The sequence below is a fragment of the Camarhynchus parvulus genome, chromosome 3 (assembly GCF_901933205.1).
Source record: "Camarhynchus parvulus chromosome 3, STF_HiC, whole genome shotgun sequence".
In the NCBI taxonomy this organism is placed as follows: Eukaryota; Metazoa; Chordata; class Aves; order Passeriformes; family Thraupidae; genus Camarhynchus; species Camarhynchus parvulus.
Genome location: NC_044573.1, coordinates 387564 through 414578, shown reverse-complemented (window position 1 = coordinate 414578; position 27015 = coordinate 387564). Strand labels below are relative to the sequence as shown.

Here is a 27015-nt window from a genome sequence, read left to right as displayed (position 1 = left end):
TATTGAGCTGCTTTGTGCTGTCAGTTTTACTGTAGCCCTTGCCTGTTTAGAAGATGCATTAAGGAAGAATTTTGACCTTGGCAGGGGTGGAAAAAGTCAAATTTAAATTCAGGAAAATTTTCATCGAAGAATTAGGCAACCTATGAGTTTTGTGCAATAGGGTTACAGATGGAGCATGGAGCAGGGAGAAAAAGAACCTGGTGAATGTACAAATATATGTAATTTTGATAGAAAATGATAAAAATGAGAATTTTAAGGGACTGTTTTACAGAAAGTGAGATTTTTTCAGCAGTTTAGCCCGTTAGAGGGGGAATCTGGAAGACAAGTGAAGCTGAATTAGCCTCCTGAAGGACAAGGCATTAGCTGAAGCATAATCCTGTGTATTTGCACACAACAGGACAGGATGCTAAGATGCATCTGTAGAGTTTTGCTATTTACTAATATGTTAAAAAGCTGACCTTTTTGAAACATATGCATTAATTTTGGAAACTAATTTTCCAGTATCATCATATTCTCAGCTGCAAAAGAAACAACAGGTATTAATATAATTTATGAATTTATTTAGTCCTAGTTAATTTGTACTCTGCACTGGAATAAGTACACAGAAAGCCACCTTTTAGAATATGTGTGAAGAATAAACTTTGGCAGATGTTGCTCATGTTAAAACTATCCTTGCTCTGTGAGAGTGCCTTGAGTGACAGGAATAGAAATTTGTCTGTTCAGTGTCTGACATCTGTGTTGGGCAAATTAGCACAAACTCCAGGGGGCAGAATGAATGGATATGGGGATCAGTGGAACATGTTGGGAAAAATCAAAACACCCATTGTAACAGAAACCATATGCATCACAGCCCTCTGGCATCTTTACAGGAGGGAGTGAGTGTAAGGACAGGAAATCTTGCTGCCATAACCCTTTCAGATCCTCCAGAAGGGATGGACAAGGGCCTTCACCAAAGGCTGTTAGGTGAGCTGAGGGAGAGGGTCCATGCACGGGTTCCCTGGCTGAAGGGTGGAGGCAGTGCTGGAGCTGCACAGGGAGCTCTGGGCTGATGCTGGGTTTGTGCTGGAGTTTGTGCTGAGCTGCACAGGGAGCTCTGGGCTGATGCTGGGTTTGTGCTGGAGCTGCACAGGGAGCTCTGGGCTGATGCTGGGTTTGTGCTGGAGCTGCACAGGGAGCTCTGGGCTGATGCTGGGTTTGTGCTGGAGCTGCACAGGGAGCTCTGGGAGATGCTGCACAGGGAGCTCTGGGCTGATGCTGGGTTTGTGCTGGAGCTGCACAGGGAGCTCTGGGCTGATGCTGGGTTTGTGCTGGAGCTGCACAGGGAGCTCTGGGCTGATGCTGGGTTTGTGCTGGAGCTGAACAGGGAGCTCTGGGCTGATGCTGGGTTTGTGCTGGAGCTGCACAGGAGCTCTGGGCAGATGCTGGGTTTGTGCTGGAGCTGAACAGGGAGCTCTGGGCTGATGCTGGGTTTGTGCTGGAGGTGAACAGGGAGCTCTGGGCTGATGCTGGGTTTGTGCTGGAGCTGCACAGGGAGCTCTGGGCTGATGCTGGGTTTGTACTGGTTTGTGCTGGAGCTGCACAGGGAGCTCTGGGCTGATGCTGGGTTTGTCGAGCGAACAGACTCTGGGCTGATGCTGGGTTTGTTAGGAGCTGACAGGGAGCTCTGGGTGATGCGAAGGATTAGGTAGGAATAGCAGCTGTGCAGAAAGTCTCCAAGTATTGAGTGACATGATGATGAACTAGAACATGTGATTGCTAGTGCACTGGGATTGCTTTTGCTTCAGGATCTGAAATATTCAAGTAGTTTTATAAACCAATTCACAAATTCTGGGAGAAAACAATCACTGATGACTTCCAAATACAGATGCAGCCTATGAGATGTAAAACCCAGGGTCTCATGTTGACAAAAGTCTAATATATCTGCTGAGGAAAGTATCATTATTTGCTTATGTTTTTATCTCTTCCTGTAGGCTTCTTGTTGCTGTTAGAGCATACGGGTCAGAATGGACCCAATAGAATGTTTTATATATTTAATGTCTACATTTTGTTGCATGAAATCAACGCTATTTATCATTTTCAGTGATTTTAATGTTTTACACATATATGAGGATTGGTGCTAATTATCACTGGCATTTTTCTAAACATAATTGTGGGAAATATTTCCAATTAGTAATGTAATCCACAGGAAACTTGGAGAAAAAAATAATACAAAGACCTTGAAATGTCAAACTTAAACTTTTTTAAAAGGCATTCCCAAATAGCAGTTGAAATCCTAGGTACTGGTTGTCCTTTTTGACTGTACTAAAATTACATCATTTTTTCTTTAAGGCAACAGCTTTTTTGATCCCAGTGAAACAGAGAAATGGTTTTTTGATAATAAATCAGTCCTTCTTGCCATTCCACCCCTCTCCCTCTGTAAAATGGGCCTTCTCTGAAATCTTGGGAGCATGTTGTTTGTATTACTCTTCATAATTGGTGAAAATGAGCAGTGTGTTACCCATGATGTCTGTATATTGTGTTTTTCACAAGTGTTTTTCCTTGGGCTTTCATGATGTGATTGACCACATGTGAATATAATACCTATCAGTGCACTTAGTGTGAAAAAGAATTACAGAAACCAGCAAAGCCAGTTAGAGATTACACTCTACTTATGTGAAGGACTGAACTTGTTTCTTCAAATGTTTGTTTTCATGTTAAAAACAATCACACTTCGTTTGGATCTTTCTTTCTGCTATTGGAAGACACTGGAGTAAATTAACTGATTTTAATAAATTTTTAGAAGAAAAATGGTCAGAACTTCCCAACCTCAGAAACTGAGTTTGTGGGAAGAGGAATATTTGCAGAAGGACTCACTTTAATGAATTAGTAGTCTTTGTTGTGGCTGCTGCGGGGGCACGTAAATAAACATTGATTAACGTGTGCAGTGTAGTGCTGTACTCGCCTGCCTGCCTTCGAGGTCAGGGATGGCTTCCTGGGGCTCCTGAAGGCCCGCGGTTGGAGCAGAGTCAGGTGCATTTTTCAGCTGCATCTGATTTAAGTTAAGGTCTTGTCATGCACCACCTGCTTCTCATTGCCCTGCTCTCCTCCCAGGGATCACCAGTTCAGTTTGTCAGGAGAGATATCTGAACAGAGATATCACTCCCTGTTTATTGCTGTCAGACTTGGTAGATGCTGGGATGCCTTTTACAACAGATGGTGAATCAAAACTGTTTGAGGCAGGGGACACTTCTACCTGCTCAGCTCTGGTTGGTGCTGCCCTGTGAGAGATGTAAGATAGAGGCAGTCAGGAGCAAGGACAGACAAATGGGGAAGGAGCTTCCTTAGCAGGTCATGTTTTAGTCCCAGGAGCCTTTCTGGTGACAGACACTCCAACAGGTACCTTCCACAATCTATTCTTGCCTTTCACCAACTCCTCAGTGTTCAATGTGTTCATATTTTACATATTTTTATAAATTGCTTGTTGCTCCTAGTATTTTTTTCTTTTTATTTAAGCATAAAATCTATTTATTATATACTCTGTTCAATGCCAGATGAAATGAATTTTTTTTTGGACATTAAAAAAAATTATATCCCTTTGCTTGCCAGCTGGTAATTCCTTGAGGTTTTTGGTGATCTGTTTCCATTTTGAAATGTGATGGATTCTCCATCAACTGATTCTGCTTTTTCAGCAGTAAGATTTAGCACATCACTTGTTCTTTTGGAAGACTCATCTATTTCTTCCTTTGTACCTCTGTGGATAAAGCATCAAATATTTTGTTGAACTTTCCTCTTCTGCCCTGTGTTGACTTAATATGCTCCCACTTAACAGAAGGATTTTGTCCAAAGGGTGTCACTTGTGTAATATGCCTTTTTCAGCATGAGTCACTTTTTTCTTATGCTGTTTCTGAAAAAGCTTTCTTGCTGTTTTGAAACTTTCCTGGCTGGGTTTACACAAATTAGTTAAAATACAGAGTTAAAAGTACTTCTTTTATGTACTTGGAAAATGTAACATTTCAACCATTTCAGTAAATTTAACAATATTAAGAAGTTTGGCTTGCTACACTTTTTTAGCAAATAAAAATACTTCTGTATTTGTCTTAAAATCTGATCATGTGCAATTAATTTCTCTTTGAATCTGTTAAATTATTTTGGCATGAAGATTTAGCATCTGCAGCCATTTTACATTGAAACATGGGCTGCAGATGTTGGGTTTGGTTTTGTGTTGCCTCCTGCTTCCCTGTTCAGTAGCTGTGTGCTGCGGTAGGTAAGGCTGTCACGAGAGGCAGGGAGGGAAGGGAATTCCAGAGCAGGTGAGGCCTGGTCTCTTAGAATAAAAAGGAATCTGAAATAATTGCAAAGTTGGACACGTGGAACAGTTTCCTGCCTGGGACCTGCCCTCACTTCCCCGTTCTGTTTTTGTGAGAGGGAAGTCAGCCCATCCCTGCAGCTGTTGGACAAATAACTCAGAAATATATTCGTGGGTGCCTCATGTGCTGGAGAACTGCTGCTCCTTCATCCCAGCAATGGGCACGCTACCTTGTGAAACAAACACTGTGGTTTGCCTCTGCTTCACCTTACAGGAAGCTTGTAAATTGTGTTTTCGTGCTATCTGACATCTGGTTTTATTTCCTCTGACAGAGTTTACATCAGAAGATACTGAGGGTGGTGTCTCCACCTAATTTTTATTGCACTTCATTTTCTGGTATATGCAGAAAGTCTCAAAATCAGGTGGTACATTGCTAATTTCCTCAGCTCTCTTGTATGGTGGCTCTTTTCATGCTGAACAAATCCATCAGTAGCTTGCCAATACATACTTGGTGATCTTTTTTGATGCTCTAAAGTCTGGCAGATTAATATTAAAATATAGCCTGTAAAGCGTGTATGGGAAAACCTGTGAAAATCATTTCACAAGTTGAATGTCTGAAAAAGGCCCTCAAACCTTTTTATTACTGGCTCTAATTTCTTAAAAAAATATATATTATCATGTTACAGTTGGCAATCTTTAGAAGTTCTGGAAGCTTTAGTAGTCATTGCAGTTGTTTTGATACCTATTGCTGTAGGACCTGATTATTACAAACCAAATAATTCAGCCATGCAGAGTGTTTTGTACAAGTTCCTTGTTCTTTCCACCCGGGGAAGAAACAAAATCCCAGCACTGACTTTGTAGAACCTGAAAGAATGTCCCCAACTCCAGTTTAGTACAGCAATGACAAAGCAGTTCTTCTCATGAACTACCAAATCCATAAGAGCAAATTTTTATCATTATTATTATTATTTTGATAGCTTAGGGTAAGAACTCTGTAAGGTAATAATCTCTATCTGCACCCACTTACCAATCATCAAGGGATACACAATCATGTGGTATCCTGTGGCACTCTGTGGTGTGGCCAAGCCCTAGGAAGTGTCTTTAAAAATTTAAAATTAAGACTTAATTGCATCTGGGTAGATTGTGAATATTTTCACCTCCTCAGTTAATATGGCCACTCACCTTTCCCAGCCTGCAGTGGGATGAAAGCAGGTTGTTGCAGACATGGCTATTTCATCATCGCTTGCTCACAATGATTCAAAAAATACCATCTTTTTAGAATAATACTTTACAACAAGAGGATGAAAGCAGCTTGTTGGAATCTCAAATTATCTTTTTATTATCTTGAGCAAATACTGTGCTGCTATTTCTGTGTTTCTGGATCAGTCCTGACACAGGCAGGGACATGGTATATCCTTTCAAAACGATGGTGAGATTGCACTGTTACTTGGAGACTTAGCCCCAAGGAAAAACTTGCTTTTTGCAATTGTTTGAGCTCCAACTATATGACTCTTTTTCGATATGTGGGCTACAAAACCTCCTACAGAATTGGGATCAGACCAGCACAGATTGACAACCTAAATTAAGCTTAATTCTCTCATGCAATTTAGGCCTCTTTTTCAACATTGTACCTGATAGAGCAGTTCTCTGGGACCAGTTGAGATGTTTAGATTAAGTAATTACTGCTTAGCCTGGCTGTGGGTGATGAACTGAAGGCTCTGTTTGCACTGCAGCATTCTTACCTTGCTAGAAACATGCAGCTCCTTTCCCTCGGCAGGTACTGGGTTTTCTGAAGGAGTTGTCTTCATTAATTTATTTGAATCTGTTGATTTGGGTGGATTGCTCACTGTTACGTGCTTTAACAACAGTGTCAGTCCTCAGTTTGAAAGTCTCCAGTATCATACACAGCTCCATCAGATCTGAAATTCCTTAGTGTTTTTTATGTTTTCCTAAGGGTTGAATCACTTACAAGTATTTCTTGTTTTCTTTTTCCCATCATTTCTTAAGTTTAATATCCTGTCCATCTGCATCTGTTAAGAGTCTAAAATGCTGCCTTGATGTTGCATCCTAGTTTCATGAGTTGTCAGGACACATTTATCAGAGGATTGTTCTAAAGGCTTGTTCTCTGCTTACACCTCTTTGCTTGGCAGGGGAACCTCTCAATGGGATCTTAATGTGCCTATAGCTTATTGATTGAATTTTCAGATAACTGCTTCTTCTCTTCCACTAAAACACCAGAAAATTAAACACGCCTCCTTTCAGGAATTCCTCATACATAAACTGTTCTTCTAAAAAAAGCAAGCCAACCGCTTGTGAAAGATTACTTAGATATAATTTGTATGCAGGTTGTAAAAGGGGAATTTCCTCCCTGCTTTTGGAAAGTCTGACTGCATTTTAGATTGTCCAATTCCTGCTGAATCTGTGTATAATTTAGTGCAGCTATCTTTGAGGATAGATCTTCTGTTTAGAACCATTATAGCATTGCCCTTGATCTGCTGCTCCCTTTTTACTGTTGCAGTGACCCCATAGATCTTTGAAAGCAGGGAATTGAAAAGATCTAGGTGATGTTAGCTGATGGCTATAATCCTTCTTTAATAAGAGGGATTTATTTGTTGAAACTGTTCTACAACTTCAGGATTTAAATTTATGACAAAGTACAAGCTTTGTACAATTTCCAGAACCAAGCAGCTCTTATCTAGAAAAAAGGTCAAAAGTGGAATATGCCCCTTTTCCCCTCTGACATTTGCATCATATTACTTGAGCATTTTGAAGAGTAGACTTGTTACATGATTTCCTAGAGGGATTCTGCTTTTGGCTTCTTCTGGAGGCTTCTCTCATCTGTTCTGCTCTGCTTTTGTATCAGCTGTTGAGAATTTTTTTCTGTAATTGTCAATTGCTCTTGTTAGGCGAGTTCCTGATTAATCTGGTGACAGCAAAACTATTCACTGGTGACCTGTTAGTGCCTAAACCCCCCTCCCCCTGAAACAGAGAGTTAGAGAAACATCTTGCTTTGAGCATTAACCAGGGAAACACTATTTTCATGCAACTTTCTTGCCTGGTGAAAAAAAAATGTATTATTTTTCCCCTCTCTTCTCCCTCTGATTTGCCTTTTTTTTTCCCTAGAAGGATGACACCACCCACCACCCCCCCCAAAGAAAATATAACAACAAAAAACCCCTTGAGATTCTCGAGAAAAATATGTGGAAAAATCATACACATATCAAATTGTAACTTTATCGACTTAAAAGAATGAGAAATATACAGTGTTAGTTGTCACCAAAATTCCTTTATCATCTCATAGCTGTCAGCAGTGGTGGTGGCATAAATCCCTATCCTAACTCCTGTGTTTATACAGGTTGAGGCATTCAAGTGTTGGAACAGTGTCCCTATGGTTTGAGAAACTGTGTATAACCTCAGTCATTGTGCTCCTAGATGTGCTTGTAAATGAAAGTTAAATTAATGTTGTATAATGACAAATATGTCTTTTGTACTGTATGCTCACTGTGCTGCCTCTTGCTATTGCTGTGTAAGAGGAAAAAGTCAAAATATTGCAAATCCTTGGTGCTAACAGTATAAACAATAGGAAAACACACAATTTTCTTTGGGATCAGAAAGATAAAGGAGAAGAATACACTTCTAATAAGCCTGGAAAATGTAATTTTTTTATAATACAGTTGGCACAGTATAAACCAATGATTAATTGGTCATAATTATACTCAGTGTTGTAGATATTAGAACTCGCTTGACTCAGTGCAGAACACTTAGTGATTTTCAGAAAGAACTTAGAGAAGATGGAAAATACTCAAATTTTCCTCTTTATTTTAAGACAAGATATTTCACATAAGCTTATGTGTGGTTTATATTATTTTTTTCTCACAAAATCTCTTGGCTGTGCTTTTGCATTCTGCAGAGTGATATGTCCTATCAATTTTGTCACAATGCCAGAAAGGGCTTCCAGTGACATTTTTTGAGTGGTCATTGGGATCAAGTCTATCTTTCTTTTTGTTTTTGGTTTTTTTTTAACTATAGACACCATCTAAGACTGGAGTAAAATTCTCTCTGTAACAACAGAGTAGCACAGTGCCCAGGGAAGAGGGAACAGTAGAAAGAAACAGTTCCTGTATGTTCATCACGGAGCAGTTTTGGAGTTTTGAGTGTGTGAGGGCTGCAGCCCAGCCAAACTCTCAGATGTTTCTGTCCCAACTGAGCTTCAGTGAGTTCTGACCCTCCAGTCTACATCCATAATCACAGCAGTGGGGAGCCCTGAAATGTGTCTTGGGAGGCTGGCTCTGCACTCGTGTGTGCTGTAATGAGGCAGCAGAGTGCTGTAATTTGGAGTGCTGTAACTGAAGACAAACCCACCGTGCTCGTCCCCAGCATCCCAAGGACTCTCTGCTCATAAGGACTGCTTTGATGCTGCTCATGTGACACAGTTTAAAGAAACAGGACTACCCATGTAGGAGCCTGCTGATTGTAAAAATGGGTATAGCAATAAAAAGTATTGATTTGGCTTTATTTACTCATTCTGGGTTTTGCAACAATAGTTCACCATCTAGCATGTGCTGCTTTCAAGGTTTCAGCAGGTTATGGGCAGATGACTTTGCTTGAATGACCACTTTGTGTTGGGTTTTGTTCTGTTTACGTTACATGTCTGGTTATATTTTCAATTTGTAGAGTCTATGAAGTGTTTGATGTATTTGTATAAACAATTTGATTTCTGAAAAGATGTTCTGAATTAAATGCCATTGCTGTACAACAATACACTAACAACATTCTGAGATCACTTAAAGCCCTTTGTTTAGTAAAACAATGCATGTCATTAGACTGTTACAGTAAGAATGCGAACATTAAAAACAGCTTGTAAAAATGAAGAGTTTTTGAAACCTAGATTTATGGGGGATATCAACTTGGAGCATCTGCTTCTGTCTTTAATTTTTGAGTGAAACATTTTCCTATTGATTCTTGACAAGTGTGTTTCCCATCAAATCAGGCATTCAAGTTTCAGTTTTTACAATCACACCTCAAAAAACAATTTTCAGTGCAAATTTTGAGATGGATATTGAAAGCGTGAAATTAAAAGCTGCCGTTCTTTTTGTTTGCCTCTCAGTTGTGGTACTTAGGAGCCACGAGTTGCATCTTGCAGCCACACTGACTGGAAACACTTCATTTCCACTAAAATAAAAGCAAGTATTTTCGTGGAATTGCATGTCATCAGAATAAAAATAAAAACAGAAACTTCTATAAGAGCATCAGATTTTCTAATATAAACTGTGTACATTTTTCCTCCGCTTGCCTCTGTTCCCTGCCACTGTTTGTATTGGCATTTATTGTGTACTGTCCTTTGCTGCTGAAGCAGCCCAGGTTGTATTGAGCTGCTCAGCGTAAATATCATGCTCAGAGCTGGACCCTGTGAAGGCACAGGAAGCAGAAATGCAGGTGTAGCTCAGGCATGCAGGGGAGCCTGCATGGGAGCTGTCACTCAGATCAGTCCAGCACTGAACAAAAATAGGAGGTGGAGAGGCTCAGGAAGGGCTGCACTCGTGTTCTCTGACTCCCCCTTTTCCTCTTTGCCTGTGCCAGTTGTGCTTCCCTGTGTCCTGCCCAAATGTTTGGTGTGTTTGTAAAATTTTCAAGATAATTTTAACTGTTCCATTGTGTAGTTCTGAATGTGGTTTGTTATTTTCTTTTTTCCAATTGTTTCAAGATTGGCAACTGAGACAGAGAGTGCCACTCAGAAGAAAATAATTACAAACATTCTGTCTCCTTGAAAAACAGGTCCATAATTTGTATCTATGGATAAAGTTTTGTAGTCAATAGAAAATGATACCAGTTAACATAGAGCATTTGATAATTTGAATTTGCTTGATGTATCAACTACTTGTTTGTTGTTATTAGTGCTGAACCATGAATAATTTACTGGCTTTCACTTTATAATCTGCAGCGTCTGCTAACTTTGAAGTTCAGTAGTCCATTTAAAGTTTGCTGGAGCTGACTAATGATTCACCAGAGATTTTTGTGAGATATTTTGTCATCCATTTAAAGCTTGGAAAAGTCTGCTGTGGCAGCCATCTGGCAATTCTTGGTTCTCTGGAGGAAAGAGAAGCCTTTTGATACAATAGATCAAAGCACTCTGCTCTTTCAGTGACTGATACCTATAAGTAACTTAGAAGTTTCTCAAAGTTATTTCACAATGCCTGTCTCGTTTGCCAAACTTTTGTATTGTAGCTACAATACAATATTGGCCATGAATTACATTTTAATTATATTTGAATCATTATTTCAAAACTTGTTTGCAGTTGATTTATAGATCCGAGTGTTTATTAACCAAGAGATTTTAAATTTTACAAATATGCTGTTGTGATTAATAAAATTAATGCTAAATCTTTTTGCTCCTAGTGCTAATGGTATAGGTAAGGGTACTCCCAGCAGCTGTACTTGTGCCACACCATAAGCCTGAGATATAGGTGGATCTATCAAGGAATTTCAGAAATAGCTGATGTGTCTTGGCATGTAGCTATATCATCCTAACAACTGTATATAGTCTTTAGTAATAGGTGAGCCTTATTGAACCATTCAAAGTACAGGTGACAGATGTGGTAAGTAGCAGATATCCACTGACAAGTCCTTCAGACTTGCTGTTCTTTACATTAGGTAGCTTGGAGAAAGGAAAAGACTTCTAAGATGCTGAATTTTTAAGTACTTAATAAATTCAAGGCACCAACCAGATAATTAATGTGGGGCCAAATTTTCAGAAATAGAATTATGTGAGTTTGGTGAAGGAATAGCTAATTTTTCACACATTAAAATTTGCTTGAACTGTGATTTAAAAGAGGCATTTAGGTAGCAGAAGAAAATTCCACATACTTGTGCTTGTCATATGAATACTTCAGTGAGCTATCCAGGATAGGTCTGGTGCTCTTGTTCCTTGTTAAGTCCAAAAACAATGATAAATTTGTAATTCCATACTTCATAAACTTCCATGATTTAATGTTCTGCCTGCTGTAACTCTGAATCAGATACATGTGCTTACCTGATTGTTTTTGTCCCTGTCTGCTCAACATGTGCTTCCTAGCAGCTACAGTTCAACACAGTTCAACATGTTTTTTTTTCTTCTTTTTTTTTTTTTTTCTCCAGTGTGGGAACTTTGCTGTCTTGGTGGATGTTCATATTTTGCCTCAAGGCTCCAGTAAAGACACCAGCTGGTTTTCAGATCATGAGAAAGAGGTACAACAAATATCAATTCTACTTTAAAAGTGTATGGCTGCAGGGAAAAAGTTGGATTGCCTTGAACTGTTCAGAATTTTTCATTGTTAGGAGAATATTGTTAGTTATACCTAACCATCAGTGGTTGCCATGGGACCCCTAAGTCAATAATATGTGCTGTTTGGGTCACCAATGACCACTTCAAAGTAGCTTTTTAAATTTTAAACTCTGTGTGTGCACATTCATGCGTGCATGCGTGCTGTGTGTATTCTTCTGACTTAACTTTTAATTTAAAAATATGTTTCTCATGAATGCTTGTAAATTATCCTGAATGATACAAACCAGATTGTGGCAGGTATAATTTTGTTGGTGAAATATCTTCCTAATAATTTTTTTCCTCATTCTGAAAAGTGTAAATGATGTTACATTTAGAGGGTGCAAGGAACATAAACATGCAAGATAAACTGTAGTAGAACGGTTGCCTCTTATGAAAAGAAACTTCCATTATTTTTAAGTGTGTCATGTGTATATCCTGATGAAATAGTGGGAAATCAGTGAGCAGCAAAACTCTGCCTGTAGCTTTGATCAAGCTGCAGGGGAATCACAGAGAGCTTGTGCTGCATGCCTGGCGGGAGCTCTCCTGTGTGGGAACGTGAGAAGCTCCCCGCTCTGCTGAAAGGGAAGGCAGGACGTGTTTGGGATGCCTGCGCGCTTTCCCGCAAGTCTCCCTTACGGCATTTTCAGCAGATAGCTTCCCCAATAATGCCATCATTAACTTGTCACTGCACAGGCCCCAGACATCCCAGAGTCATACATTTCAATGGAAATGAAAGAAACAATGCGTTCGGATCCTGAGGGAGCAAAAGCACAGTATTTAGAAGCATGTGGTTTATCTGATTTGTGCTTTATTAAGCAGAGGAATAAGAAAATAGGAAAAATCTCTCATTTTTTTTTATGGCTAAATGAATGCTCATTACCCTTTCTGTTTTATAACCAGTTTTACTCTCCTGGTTATCTGAGTTTTAAATGTTTTCAAAATGTATTTTGTAAGACTACCAAAACAAAAGAGATGAATTTCAGGAAATTAGTTCATGATTGATTTAATAAAGAGACATGACAGGACAGCATTCGGTGCATTTTTGTGACTGCATGTTTTGAGAGAAGTACAAAGGTTGCATATTTTCAGCAGCTGAGAAGTGTGAGTCAAATAGCTTTGCTATTCACTTCCTGAAAGTCCTATGCAGAATCTCTGTGTAAGTGAGGGGAGAAAAGGTCCTAAAGAAAGATTATTCCAACATATTTTTGAGAGCTTTTACATGTCCATCCCAAGCGGTTTTTTGCATTTTTGTTGTTTCCAAACTCTGAAAAATGCTTGTGGTGGTGCAGCCTTCACTGCCTGTGTGTGGGAAATGTGGATGCCTCTGTGACAAACACAATTCCTGCTGATCCCCTGCTTACCCTGGCTGGAAGTCATCGGCTTGAGCTCAAGGATCCTGGTGCTGCTGTCCCAGCGGCCCTTTGGCTGCTGGCTCCTCGAGCACATGCCATGGGGAGGGCAGGGTGGAACCACCCCAGTGCCCAAAGCATGGCCCTGGAGTGAGGGAATACAGCTGGGTGTTGGAATCACCACCATGGCACACTGCTGTGGCCAGCTGGCTGTGGAGGACTCCTGGCATTGCTGTGAGATGCTGCAGTTTTCCCCTCTTTCTGCCCTTCCAATTTCCCTGTCCTTTCTTTATTACCCCTGTTCCCCTGGAATGGCAAAGTCACAGTTTTATCTTTGCTCTCTGAGATCTGTATGGTTCTTTGTGGGGAGCCATTTAAATAACATTTCCATAAGGCTAACAAGTGAAATATGTTCCATGTAAATGAAGGAAGTGCAAGGTAATGTTTATTGCTGTGGAAGGAACCAAAGACACACCATGTTTCTGCTGCTTCTGAGACCTTCTCGTGTAACTCCATGAAGGAATGTGTAATGGGAGCACTTTAATGAGTTAAACAGAAGGACAAGCAAATACAGAAATTTATAATTGTGCTCTACAAGCAGAAAGGAAAATGGATTTCTTACTGTAAGGAGAAAATACTGGTTGTGATTGACTAATGTATATGCCCTGCTTTCATTTAGATTTTGATTAAAAATTTGTTGTTCTGAGTACTTTCTGCATTAATCAAAAGGAAATTTCAATGCAAGATAATTTAGATACTACTTATGTAATTTTATCTATTACCCCAACACATTTTAGAGGTAAAATTATATTTTTGTGTGCCACAAAGTATCATTGCTGTGGGCACGTAGTTATGAACAATGGAAAATGAGAATACTGAGGGAAAAGTCTCAGGTATGTGTGTGTGTATTAAGCTTAAAACTTATGCTGGTATTCAAGAGATGAATTTTTGATTTTTACTCCAAGTATTTTTTTTCTGGCTAATTCTGGCAGAAGGTTTTGTTCTTCCTGAGTTGTATGTGGTTTTATTGTGCTTTGTGGAAGAAAGTATGAAAGATATGAACAGTTATGTTTAGGAGCAGAAAAATCTAAATTAATTAGAGCAATTAAGTTGCTGTGACCTAATTTGTTCAGTCTTATCCACTCCCCCTTCCCCCCCAGATTACTCAGAATTGGAGCAAAATATCTGCTGTGGTTTATAAGGATTCTTACACAGGAATAGTGTGGTGACAGTTCCTGAGAGGATTTTTACTAAAATTTTGCTTAAATACCTAATGTTGTGATACATTTTTAACATGTCTTTTTTCCTACTTTCCATGCATATGAAACTAATTTCTGGTTTTAAAAAGTTAGTATTGTAATATAATGTATTTCATCTGCCAAGTAAGAATTTCATAATGTACTTCCTCTTTTGTTCTGTAGAAAAATTGTTTGATTCCCCTCCTTGTTCCCATCCATTTCCTAATTCATGTGCTTCTCCTCAGTGTTTTTCCTTTTAATGGGAGAGGGGGTAATTTTGTATTGGTTTCTGCTGTGTGCCTCTGGGCAGTTCTGTAAATTTAGATCAAACCAGGCCAGTGGTTTCTCTTTCAGGAGGTCTGCAAGCTGCTGGAAGAAGTTGTTGCCTCAAGGGTCAAACACTACTTGGAGGCACCTAAGCAGCGTGGTCAGTGGAAGCCCACGGAACAGGGATCATCTGGGCCTTTGTTTCTTACCGGTAAAAGAAATTATTTAACTTAGTGTGCAATAAAGTGCCGTGGAAAATACTGTTCTTTCTATTTTCTGTGAGAAATTTGCTATCAGCAAGGCCTGAAATAGTTCATGTTTTGGTCTGGAAATACTTCAACTATGTTAGTGAAAAAATTAAGTGGATTTTAATTTTCTGTGTTGTGTAAAAGTGAACATAATGCTGGTACTATTAGTCTCAGACCCTATCATTAGAACTAAAAAAATTCCTTATACAATCCTTGGTCCTGCAAAATTGGTGGAAGTCTTGATGGTTAGTTAAATCTCTTTTCCACTCACCCATTTACTTTAGAATTTTTAAATACAGAAATAATATCTTTACTTCTCCTTTTACTTTTGGCAATCTGTTCAGTCTTAAAAAGTTGGTGTGATGTAATAAGTGACATTTGTAATTTCGCCAGTGCTACTGCAGGCCTGGCAGCAGCACCCATGACCTTGGGAGTGCGGAGATTAAGAGCCTTCACCCATCTGGAACTCACTTTTTGTGTGTGTGTGGGTGTTGAGGCCAGCAGGTGCCATTTCAGTACATCCACCTTTTAAACTAAAGATCCTTATCTCTGTAGCTTGGGCCTTACTGCCAGATCAGCTTTGGGCCTAAATGGTGCCAGTTTTTGTTTAACAACACTTCATTGTTAGCATAATGTGGGGTTTACAGTTGATAGGCTCATCTGTTGGTCTTATATCATACCAGCAATTTATCTTTAAATAGTTCTTAGGCAAAAAATTACTGGTGTTAGTTACTAGCCTGGAGCAGGTTATAAACTTGTCTCAGAAAAGCAGGGCTGCAGCAGTAGAGCTCTGTGCTGGCCACGCTTTGTCACGTTTCCTTAAATCCAGGAGAGATCTCTACTGGAGTATGGCTTCTGCAATGCATGTGTTTACATACTTGTATTATATCATCAGTATAGTCATAAATTTTACAACTCAGCATGTATTAGATGAACAGTTTCATTTGGGAACTAGTTCTTTGCCTCTTAAAATGCTTTCCATTGTTGAAAAAGGTGTATTCCTATAGAATGCTGGTTGGTGGTTGCAGCTTTACATGCTATTGTCAATAATAATGATAAAACACAGGTTATATACTGTATGGTTGGCTTCATATTGCAACATTTTAGGCATATATGGGAGCCAGGTTCTTCTGGCATGACAGGGGCTTTTTCCCACCCCTCAAGAACACAACACCTCATAAGCAAGAGATGCTTCAGGCCACTAAAGGATTTCCAAACCCTTTTCTTCCTTGCAAGTTGAAACTACGTTTTATCCCTTTAAAATATCATTATTGTTTGTCAAGCACATGAAATTTCAGACCCTGGTACTTTTCTGGTTGTGAGTGAACATTACAGATGGTGGGATCAGAATTTCTAAGATCTGTTGGGGTTTTTATGTGTTTTCTTTTATGAAGGGATGTTTTTTATTATTTATTTTTTAAAGTTTCCTGCCTTAGTAAAAAGTAAGTTTTGCAAAAAAATGATGATTTTATAAGGTGAAACTGCCAGACATAATAGTTGTTTTTTATATATGTGGGTAGATGAAACACTAACTTCAGTGTGTTTGTTAGAATTTAGGGTCTATTTTCCCTTCACATCATGAACTTTTCAGTAAAAATACTGGTGTGCTGTCCCAGGGTTGGGAGCTGATCTTCTGCATGACTCTTCCCCTTGTTTCCTGAAAATTAAAAACTTAGGGATATGCATTTGAGAAGGTCATCAGTAATATCAGTGGTGACAGTGGTAGATTAAAGGATATTTACTTTGGATGAGGCAGAATGACTGTTCCATCAGTTTTCTGCAGTTAATCTCACCGTCATTAATTGACAATAAAGAACTAAAGGAAGAAAACAGGCTGTGATAACGAACACTCATGTTCAGCTTCACTTCCAAAGCCATCTCTTTCTTTTTCTCTCAGCCTGCTTTGCTCAAGGCTGTAATTTGTAAGAAAGGAGTGCTTTGTTCAAGCCCAAGAATCAAGTTTCTTCAAGTTCCCTTGGAGTCTGTTCTTACCTGGGAAGGAAATAACAGAATAGGTGGGTGTTCAGTGGGGCAAGGGGCCCTGCCTGTGAGGACTGACCCTTCGAGCTGAGCCACGGGCCAGGGGGCTGCAGCAGCTGCCTCTGGTGCTGTGCCTGCTCCTGGGATCCCAGCAGGGCTCTCTGGCTGTGGCCTGCAGGGGATGGCTCTGTGTTACACAGATCAGGTGCCACATTGCAGCACAGAGATGGCTCTGTGTTGTCAGCGCCACATTGCAGCCCCTGCCGGCTGCCGGGGTTCTGTACCACACAGGGGAGTGCAGGAGCCCCATGTGCCCCACAGAGGTGCTGCTGGGAAAAGGCTTCAGCTGCAGCTCCTGTTGCCTTTGGAGCTCAGGAGGAGTTTCTGAGTTCTTCAAGCTCTGTGTGGCTTCTTCTGCTCCAAGTTATTCAAGTCTGTGTGGAGTTGCACTGCTGTGAGCCCCCTGCTCTTGTAAGGAGGTGTGTATCTATAGGGGGATCCTGCACATGATTATTAACTGCTTGCTTACTCTTCCCAGTGTCCCAGGTCAGCATTCCACCCCTGGCCGTAGTTGCATCTTTTCAAGTCAATTTTAACTAGTTTGCTGTACACACTGCAGGATGTATTCAACATTTCTTGAAAAGAGAATTATTGGACCTGTACTAATAAGATTTTAGACTACCTTTAATGTCAAGGCATGATGTATTAGGTTTCATTTCAGAACTAGAAGCCAAGCTACCTTAAGACTTGTTAAGTCCTCTACTTCCTCACTACTATAACAATTTTGAAGAGAAAATTTTCACCTATCACAGCTTCTTTTTAGTGTTAACATTATATTATGTTTAATATTAGTATTACTTGACACTACCTTTCATTTTTTGTGACACTTAATGTAAATATCCGTGCAAGTTACTTGTTAATTTACATTTCTTTTTCGTTTGAGTTACACCCACACTCAGTGTGTGGTGGGTCGCATACCAGCTCATTAGGAAATCTGTGGGTGTTACACACAGGAGAAAGAAAGAAAGAAGGAAAGAATGGAAAAATGAGAGAAAGTAGCCAAGACAAGCAAGTTCTTCCTATTCTTCCTTCTGTCTGAACAATTTCCACACCCTTCCCAAATGGCCAGTACAAACAATTTGCCAAAGTAAGCTTTAATTTAGTATTTGGACATAGGCTTTGGTATAAATGTTCTGATTCTTATGTTTAATTAATGTCCAAATGTGTTTGACTTTGGTTTATTTTATTTTTTAAAGAGAAATTTAAAATTGAGTGGATTTTCAAAGGCTGAATTTTGCCTGCATCCAGTTTGCATGGCCAAAATCATGCAAGAAGGGCATCAGCCAGGTATGGCTTGTGATTGCATTATTTGAAGTTTCACATTCCACAGAAAATGTCTGATTTTGATCAAGGGCAGTGAGAATTAAGAGGAGACTACAGAGGTCTGACTAGAGGAATTAAATACAGGAGAAATGACAAAGGGAGAACTGAAAACAATAAGGAAGAAGGTGAGGTTTACATGGGCACAGAGGAAACAATAAGGAGAAGTAAAAAATGTGGCTGATAGAAATGTCAGTGTTAGAAATGGAAGGAAGGAAGAAGGTATATTGTAAACTGACCTTCTTCCCCCTCTTGAGGGAGGAAAAACTATGTTTTTCCTACGAGTAATTTTCAGACCTACTCTCATTCCTTCCCTAGCATCCTTGCTGTTTTGCTTGGCTTGAGGGTGGGACATTTTTGCTCTGATTTCAGATCTTTTTATTGTACAGTCTCTTCTACAGTGAAAATAATTAGAGAGCATGCTGTCACATGGCACAGTGAGTTCCCAGCTTGATTTTATCTGCTTTCCCTGGGACTCTGTGTACTTTTTAATATATTTTTAACTTTCTTCTCTCATGAAGTGGGGCTTGCTGTGATCATGTTTCCTGAGTCCATCTTTTCACCCAGTTGCTTTTTACAAATGTGACCGTACTTTATTAACAGGTAGACATCTCAGACTTGAAATTCTCAGACATTAACTTGTGACAAGCTTACTAAAATGAGAAACTGGAAGAGGGACAATAGCTGTTATGAGTAGTTCAGCCTTACAAAGATCTGGAGTCAAAGTTCATGTCTTATTTAGTATAAAGAAAAACGCATAAGATGCAATTTCATAAGAAAATACATTTCTCTTGCTTATGAAACAATTTTTTTGGCTCCTGCAAGCAGACAAAAAATATACAATAAATCATGATGGCAAATATTCCAAACTCTTTTGGCCTTGCATTTTAATTTGAACATTATGATGTTTTTAAGGGAAACACCCTTTTCAGACTGCCCCAGTTTGCTTTAGGAGTGTTCACTATTGCTGTAGGACATGAATTGTGGGAAATGCTTGTAGGGTATGTCCCACATTGTAATCCTGTAACAGCAAAACTGATTTATTCCCACCCTCCCAGCTGTTAACTCACACTCCTCTGCTGTAAAACTATTTGCTTGGGTCTGAACTAAAGTCTTTTCACGGGCCTTGCTTGCAGCTTTACAGCATTTCAATGGGTGCTGCCATAGGGGTCTGGGGAGGAGTCTTTCCTATGAACTTTGAGATTTGGAGTTGCACATTGTAATATCTGTCTCTCAAAAGAATGGCATTGCAGCTTCTCTGCAATGGACTCATTTATGATTTGTGGCCAAGTCCTGCAGATCTGTGTGAACTTTAAACTTGCAGTCATCTGTCTGTGACAACAGAGCTCCCTGAAGTATGCAGTAACTTATGCAATAACTTATGAAAAATGGTTTGATTAGTATCTTGTACCTAATATTTCCTGGTTTTGCTTTAGATTACTTCCCTCGCCTCCACCCCCCATTTTTTACAGCCAGATAATGGAGAATAAGGGTATCTTTTTTTCACCAAAGCATTCTTCTTCTAGAAGATCAAGGTTATATATCTGAACTCTTTTTTTTTGGCATTTTGTTCTCTTCTCGGGGTAATGTGCATTTGACAAGAACAAAAGGAATGTCCATACTTACATGCTCTTTGGGTGTTTTCTTTCTTTGTGATTTTTTCCTATCTTGCCTTAGATTGTAATACAGTAAAATTGGGGAAAATGCCAAGAAGGGCAACAGAGATGATTTAAGATGAGGAAATGCAATACAGGGAACAGTTACATGTGCCTGGACTCTTCAGCCTAGAAAATATATCAATTATGGGGAATACAACCAAGATGTATGAAATCATTTCTTGTCTCGTTCTCTTCCAGTTTGAGAGCAAGGGCGTATCAAATGCATGGAAATGCTGTGGTAGTTAGGAGAGCTGGGAAGCTCTTTGCCAAAGGATAACAGATATGATAAAGGTTTGTGCTGCATCCACAGCAACATGGGAGGGTGTTCCAGGGAGGAGAAAGAATCTCCTGAGGTGCACTAAAGGCCTGAGCTGAGAGGGCTTGGAGCCTGGCAGTGTCAGGGAGGTAACCATGTGCACTTGGCCCTTGTATTTTAGGGTATCCCTGTGGGTGTTTGCCTCTAGGGACCTTTGATCTTCCCCTGCAGGGCCTTCCTTACCACTGTGCCCCTCTGCAGCTGAGCCCCCATCCAGTCAGAGGCTGGCAGGAACTCCTGCACTGCCTGGACTCAAGCATCTGCCTTTGGAAGGCTCTTCTGTGGTGACACTGATCTTGGCAGAGGCCTCAGAATTGCCTGTCCCTGTTTTACGTGGGATATTTGCAGCTGCAGCACCAGCTGGGTTGAAGGTGTTCTCCGTATTTTGCTTCTTCCCTGGTGGCAGCTCCTCGTGAAATGTCGCACTTATTTTAAAGATGTCCTTAATAAAGTGGTTTATGTAGGTAGTATTGGATTGAAAAAAGCAACAGGACAGTTGTTTAATTCAGTGTATTCTTGTGAAAAGGAAGAATTTGGTGTTGGTTTTGAAAACAGTCTTGATCTCTAGCCTTAAAATACTCTCTGCCTTAATGCATTGTATCACTTTCTCTTGCTTTCATCTCATTTGCATTTGTTTGTCTCTTCTTCCCATATGATTTTTTTCATTTTATGAGAAGGAAAAATAGTATGAGAATAAGTCCTAGTTATGTGTGTGTGCAAAAAAGAGAGTGTTTGCATGCACAAACAGCTACTCTCTTACATATCTATATGAGCTGTAAAGGTCTTCCTTTATCATCCAAATATTTCTGCAGAGGGATTTTGCTGTTAGTACTGCAGTTTATGCAATGACACAGATATTTATGCAAATTTAAAGTTTATCTTTGGAGTTTTCTTTCTATAGTTATGCAAAAAATCAGCATGCATTAATCATGGTGTCTTTACAAAGTGGAGTGGTGTGTCTCAGTTTCTCAGAGTTGGCTGGAAGTTAATAGGTAATTTATCTCTATCAGTTAAAAATGAAGTTTAGGGTACTAGTTTGATGCAGGTGTTTCAAGTTAGGCCAGATGAACCCCACCTTTAATTTCTGATTTGATACTCACCTGAGAATAGCAAAGTGACTCTCATCTAGGCCAGGGAACATACCCTTGGAAAGAGCCCTTGGCGTGCTTGTTCCAAGTGGGAATTCAGCATTTTTGGAGGGCACATGAAGGCAATTTGAAAATCTGTCCCTAAGCACAATTTGTTACTTGACTGCCTTACTCCTGTTTGCCACATCTGTCCCTCTTGGAGGTGCTCTTTGTGCATGCTCTCTGAAGGTTTCAGGGCTGCTCCCATCCCTTGGAATCAGGAATGCAGAGGATGGATTCTCAGGGTCCAGCTCAGGGACCTGCTTTAGCTCTAGGCACTAGCACTACATAGGTTTGGGGTTTTTTGAGTGCTCACTGTTTTGGTTGAAATGTTGTGATTCTAAAAATTAACTAGGTTTAATAGCCTCTTTTGCCTTTAGTTCAACTGTACATTAAATGAGGTGACAAAAAAAGGATTGATTCTTACCTTGAAATTGACTATTGGGTTCCTTTTTTTAAAAAAAGTGCTCTTTATTAAATGTTTTTAAAGAGAGCAATATTGTTTTGGTTAAAATGTAAGCAAGAAAGAGTAGGGATTTGAAATAAAACCTGAAAGAAATGTGAATTCCCTAGAAACGTTCAGAGGAATTTACTTAATTGCAACCAGAAGTTTGACCTGGAAGTGTAACGCTTTGACCTTTTAGCTGTCTGGCTTCCTAAATGTGTTGTTTTGCTCTCTCTAAACTGTGAGAAAATGTCTTTTATACATCTTTAACCCTTGCCTTACCTAAGAGTCTCAGTAAAAGTCTGCAAGCAATCACCAGCAAAAGAAAAATCATCATGATATTTTAAGAAAAAAAAAATGGTTGCAGGTATGTATTGAGCATTGAAGTCCTTTTTATTTTCATTTTAACTGGAAGTAATTCGGGGGTATAATTTCACTGTTAAATATGAGTAGGAATTTCTTTTAAACTTTCCATGCTACCATATTACACAATAATACTGTCCTTTGTTCTTAAGTTTCATTATCATATGACCAAGGTAGAAATTACAGCTTTTAAAATTGCAAACATTTTTGTGGCTTTATTCATATTTGGAAAATTTTTGTAAGTCTTTATGGGAATGTGTCCAGATAGAAATGGAGGGCCAATTCCTGAGAAAAATTATGCCTCTTTTCTCTGTGTTAGTAGTTTAGTGAGAGCAGTTCTGGGTGTTTGATTCACCACTGAGTACCAGGTATGTTGTGGTTACTACACACAAAGTGTTTCTGTCGACTACAAAGGCACAGTGGCAGACCACAAACAAAACTAACCCCACAAAGCTTTGCAGGGCCCATGCCTAATTTAGTAAAAAAAGGAGATAATTAAATAAAAAATTAGTAGTGTAGCAAAAAATAAAGACTTCTCCTTGAAAATGTGAGGAAAAAAGTTCAGTGTAATCTTGACTGGGTTGTGGACTTAGAACTTGGTGTATCCATCAACTTCAGACAGATCAGAGATGATCTAATGCACAGCAAATGACACATATTTAGGGAGAAACATTCACTGTACAAACCCATGTTTAAATGCCAAAAGTTACTTTAGAGAGAATAGTAGATGACAGTTCTGTATTTGTTTACGGGGTATCTTTCTCTTATTCCTTTAATTAAGATATTTTGTTTTGTGGGGGTTTTATGTGTGCACATATATGGGTCATAGGATATGGGTAATGCCTGTCCTCTGTCTGCTGTTTTCTTGCCATTGCAAAAGAGAGGATTGTGGAGTTTGTCTTTTGCATAAAAGACCTTACATTTGCTATTTAGTTTTGAGGAAGAGGATGTTCTGTGTACTTCTATTCTTTGCACTTGTCATCTGTTAAGGTGATGTCAGAAATGGAGGCTGCTGAGCTGTGCCATTCAGGTGGTCCCCTATAACACCATGTTCTTGAGTGAGCTAAAATGAGTGGTTTAATACAAACCATTTGCAATCAGTCTCCAGCTCTTTCTTGCACCAGAACCAGAGCTGAGCTGGTGGCAGTGGGCAGATGCTCCCAGTCATGGCTGTTCTTGGTCTCTTTTTGTGGTATCCTCTTTGCATCAGAGCTTGTGAGAGCTGAAGGACATGCAGATTTTTTTGGAGATAGAGCCTTTCAGCAGCTGACTTAGTTAGGGTCTGTTTGCCAGCATTTAATAAGAGAAAATACAGAAGGCTCTATTGTGGTACTTTCCACCTATTTGCTATGCCTCAGAATTTCATTCTGTTCTGAGTTGTTGCAAATCTAACAAGAGTCTGTTGTGTGAAAAGGCAAAAACCTGTCAACCTCTGGCACAGCTTGCTTTATTCAGACAACAGCATGAAACTGCAGGTTCAAGTCCACACATGTCTCTTAGAACTCACGTTCTTTTGAAGTGTCCTCTAGATGTTGAGGTAGGAAAGGAGTTATGGCCATCAACAACTACCTCTTAGCTCCACTGGGATATCCTAACAGGAATCATAAAAAAAAAAAAAATAATATTTTTAGCTATATATCAAGACCTTTGAAGAAACAATGTTTTCATGTTTAAGCTACTGTTTTAAAGTTCAGCTGAATATACCTGCTCCACCGTGGTCTTTCCCTCTCATTCTCTCCCATCATGTCTCCAGTGGCGGTGTTGGGCTTTTTCACCAAGCCCAGAGGTGTTGTAGCCCTGTGATACAATATATTCCTGACATTTCTAGTGACCCTTGCCTAGAGACCTTGTTATTGGTGGAAGATTAAAGTCTTGGCAGCTGTGGCAGCTTTAGGGTTAAAACCCTTTCCTCTTGGGGGTAAAAGTTATTTCCTCTTGCCAGTGGAAAAAAATGGTGCCTGGAGACCTGTGAAAGGTTTGATTGACTTTATTTGAAAATCCTTCAGCATCCTAATATTGGCATCAGTGATTTTGCTGTTTTTATGAATACTATGGGGAACCAGTCATGTCTGATAAATTCCAAGAGGCTCATTTCCACATTTTGGTTGAGTTTTTATGCTTGAAGAGACCTTGTTTTGTAGCGATTCCTCACCCTTAAAATACAAAATCCTCCATTTCAAGTAGTTCATGGCATCAAAAAGTTTCCTGCAGCTCATGGATTTCTTCAAGGAAAAACCACAGAGCCAGGCTGAAAGGACATACTTTGTGCTGGATTATGCATTCCCTGGCGTGCTGTGAGTCAAACTTGGGTCCATCAGTGTCTGTGTTTCATTTGAGCCAGAATCTGCCTTCCTTTATCACTGTAAGGAGTTCAGTGATGGGAGGGCTTGGGCCATTTGGGTAGAGCTGTGTCTGGCCAGTGTGTGGGACAGACTCCTCCTGATGTGCAGAGGTGGCACCGGCCCGTGGAACTGAACCCCATCGCAGTCCAGGCACTTGGAGGAGACTTGGGCTTCTCCTGGGCTGCTGACTTGTCAGACAGTGCTCACCACAGGCTTTGTGTTCCAGCTCCCTCTGCCTTTTGGCTGGTAGCAGCAGATGCCTTTCTCAGCCTTTCTCTTGGTTGTTGTGCTCATTCCAGTGGTTAAAGAAGTCCAGGCACGTGGCTTTCTCTGGAATACAGTTTAGATGTTCAAAACAGCGAGCATTCCTAAATAGCTTTCAGTTTGTGCCCATCATGTGCAATTAATAATGTGGTTACTGTGTCTGAGATCAACAGAAGGGTGAAGTGAAATCTTGTGTCCTGTTAGAAAACAGTTGCCTGTGGTAGAGGTGCACTGACCATCGAATTTGTTGCTCTGCATCTCTCTGCTTGAATGCCTTGGCAGGTGCTGCTGGCTGTTACTGCTCATACATTATGGATGGGTATGGATTTTCCAGGAATGGATCAGCCTTCCTCTCCTTCCTTAAGTATTAGTGAGGGGAAGATGGTCTTTTTCCTTCAGAGCTGGTGTGTTCCCAGGACCTCCATCAGAGGCATTACTCATCTTGCAGCCAGATGGTCTCAGATGTGCTTTTCCTTATTCTTTCCTCCAGAACAGCACTGACAGCCAGCCTGAGAAATGCCTTGTCCTGGATCCAGTTTGGCCAGGATAGTTCTGATTTTGCAGTTAATTCCACACCTCTCCTGCTAGAGGAGAGCCCTACAACCCTGCTGTAGGATTTCTCAAAATGGCTTGGGCCAGTTTTGCAGTTTGTGGCTCATACTCTGAATGGTTTAGACAGTGGGCTGTGTCTAGGCTATCCAGGTTCTGATAGCAGGGAGGATTCTTCCATCTTCTTTGAGCTGAAGGCAGACTGTATGGAAAGAATGGATGTCATCCTGGCATGTTTCAGTTGTTTTGAAGCCTATTCTTTGCTGTATAAAACTTTGAACTTGGAGAAGATGCTACTTGTTTAAAGAATATCAAGTGAATTCCAGAAAAGGCTTTGAAAATCTCAGCAGCTTTTTGTATGTGATGTCGTGCATCTGCTGTCCCTGTCTTAGACTTAGCTTTAAACTTAAATGCCAATATTTCATTTGAATCTCTTCTAAATTAGAAATGGCAGCCTACTCTGCAGCACGTGGTATGGAGTTGGACATTTTTGGGAAGGAAAGCTTCACAATTAACAGTAGGTTTAGAATGAAATGTTCCTTTTTTTTGTTTTGTTTACAAACAATCAGGACTTCTGATTCTGTGGTGAATAATTTTAAGTGGAGAAATAGGAGTGCTGAAAGGCAGTGTAATAATATGTCTGTAGAGCACTTTGAAGATGAAAAGCTCTATATACTGTAAACATTATTACTGGTATAGCCTAATCTGTGTGGAAAAATTAATCAAGCATGAGCTGAGTGTAGATTTTTTTTTAATGTGCAGTTTAGTGTTTCAGAAAGTCTAATGCACCCATGTATTTGCTTTCACATTGTAACACTAGAAATTTATCCTTTTGTATTTTTAATATGTGTGTTGCAATGATTTACTTTGTTGTTACTTTCCAAAAGCAGAGTCAGTCCTAATCCACAACAAGCTTTCAGAAATGTGAAGTGTCTAGGCTGGGAGAGAAAATAGGTATGATATAAAAATACTGTGTGATGAGAAATGGGTGCCTGTCAGCTGGGGAAATGTTTTGGGGGCAGTTGGCCTTAGGCCTTGGCCAAGCCTGGAGTGAAGCAGGGAGCCAGGCAGGTGCCAGGTGGTGCTGGGGAGTGAACGGCTGCCAGGCTGCTGCAGATAACTCAGCAGCTCAGAGGCAATTTCCCAGGCTCCCTCCCAGGGAAAGGTCCAGCAGAGCTGGGAGGGCTTCCCGCCGCCGCTCACAGCAGCGCGGCCGCGCAGGGCAGCCTGCCTGCCTGGGGCTCCTGGCAAAGCAAGTGCTGCTGGGCGCTCTTAGGGCACGGCTGGTGTCTATGCTTCCCCCGTGCCCTGGGACTCTGAAGTACAGCAAGCAGGGCAAATTACTGTTCCCTTAAAAGGCAGTGCTCACTGCTGCCCATTTCAGCTGAAACTGAACTGTGGCTTTTCTAGAACCACTTTACACAGTCTCCTTTTGTGTTTCAGGGTCTGTTTATTTCCTTGGGGTTGGTTGGTTTGTTTGGCTTTGTTTTTCTGTTTTGTTTTTGGACCCTGGATCTGATGATTTAGAGTGCCCACTTTTGAAACAAAAGCAAAACTTCAACTCACTAAATACAATTCTGTTTCTGCCTGTGTGCTGGTAATCCACAAAGGGAGCTTTGTCTGTGTTGCATGGTGAAGAGAAATTGAAGATGGGGTCAACTAGGTTTGCTGAGCCCAAGATGTGTGTACTTTCTACATTACTGGAAGAAAAATTGTCTGTACCTTGAGGTTCAGACTTCTGTGTTGTGCTCGAAAGAAGTTAGTGATGGAGCATTTGGTATGTATCAGTTGGTCTGTTCTTCCATGAGATCACAAACAGATTTAAACTCATGCTGGGTAACTGTGTAGAAAGCTTAAAAAGCTGCGAGCCTATGGGCTTCTTGGAGAAGAAGGTTTTCTTGTGG

At 40.2% G+C, this 27015-nt stretch overlaps 1 protein-coding gene across 3 annotated transcripts in view; it reads left to right on the top strand.

Annotated features, from left to right (window-relative positions):
- SLX4IP (SLX4 interacting protein) overlaps positions 1-27015 on the top strand; it is an 85486-nt gene that overhangs the window by 22920 nt on the left and 35551 nt on the right. For all 3 annotated transcript variants that reach the window (XR_004060567.1, XR_004060566.1, XM_030944330.1), the window contains 2 exons: positions 11420-11509; positions 14527-14650. Coding sequence is in view for 1 of the 3 variants with exons in the window: in XM_030944330.1 (XP_030800190.1) it covers positions 11420-11509; positions 14527-14650 (214 nt within the window). In the remaining 2 variants the exon portion in view is untranslated. The remainder of the gene's footprint in view (positions 1-11419; positions 11510-14526; positions 14651-27015) is intronic.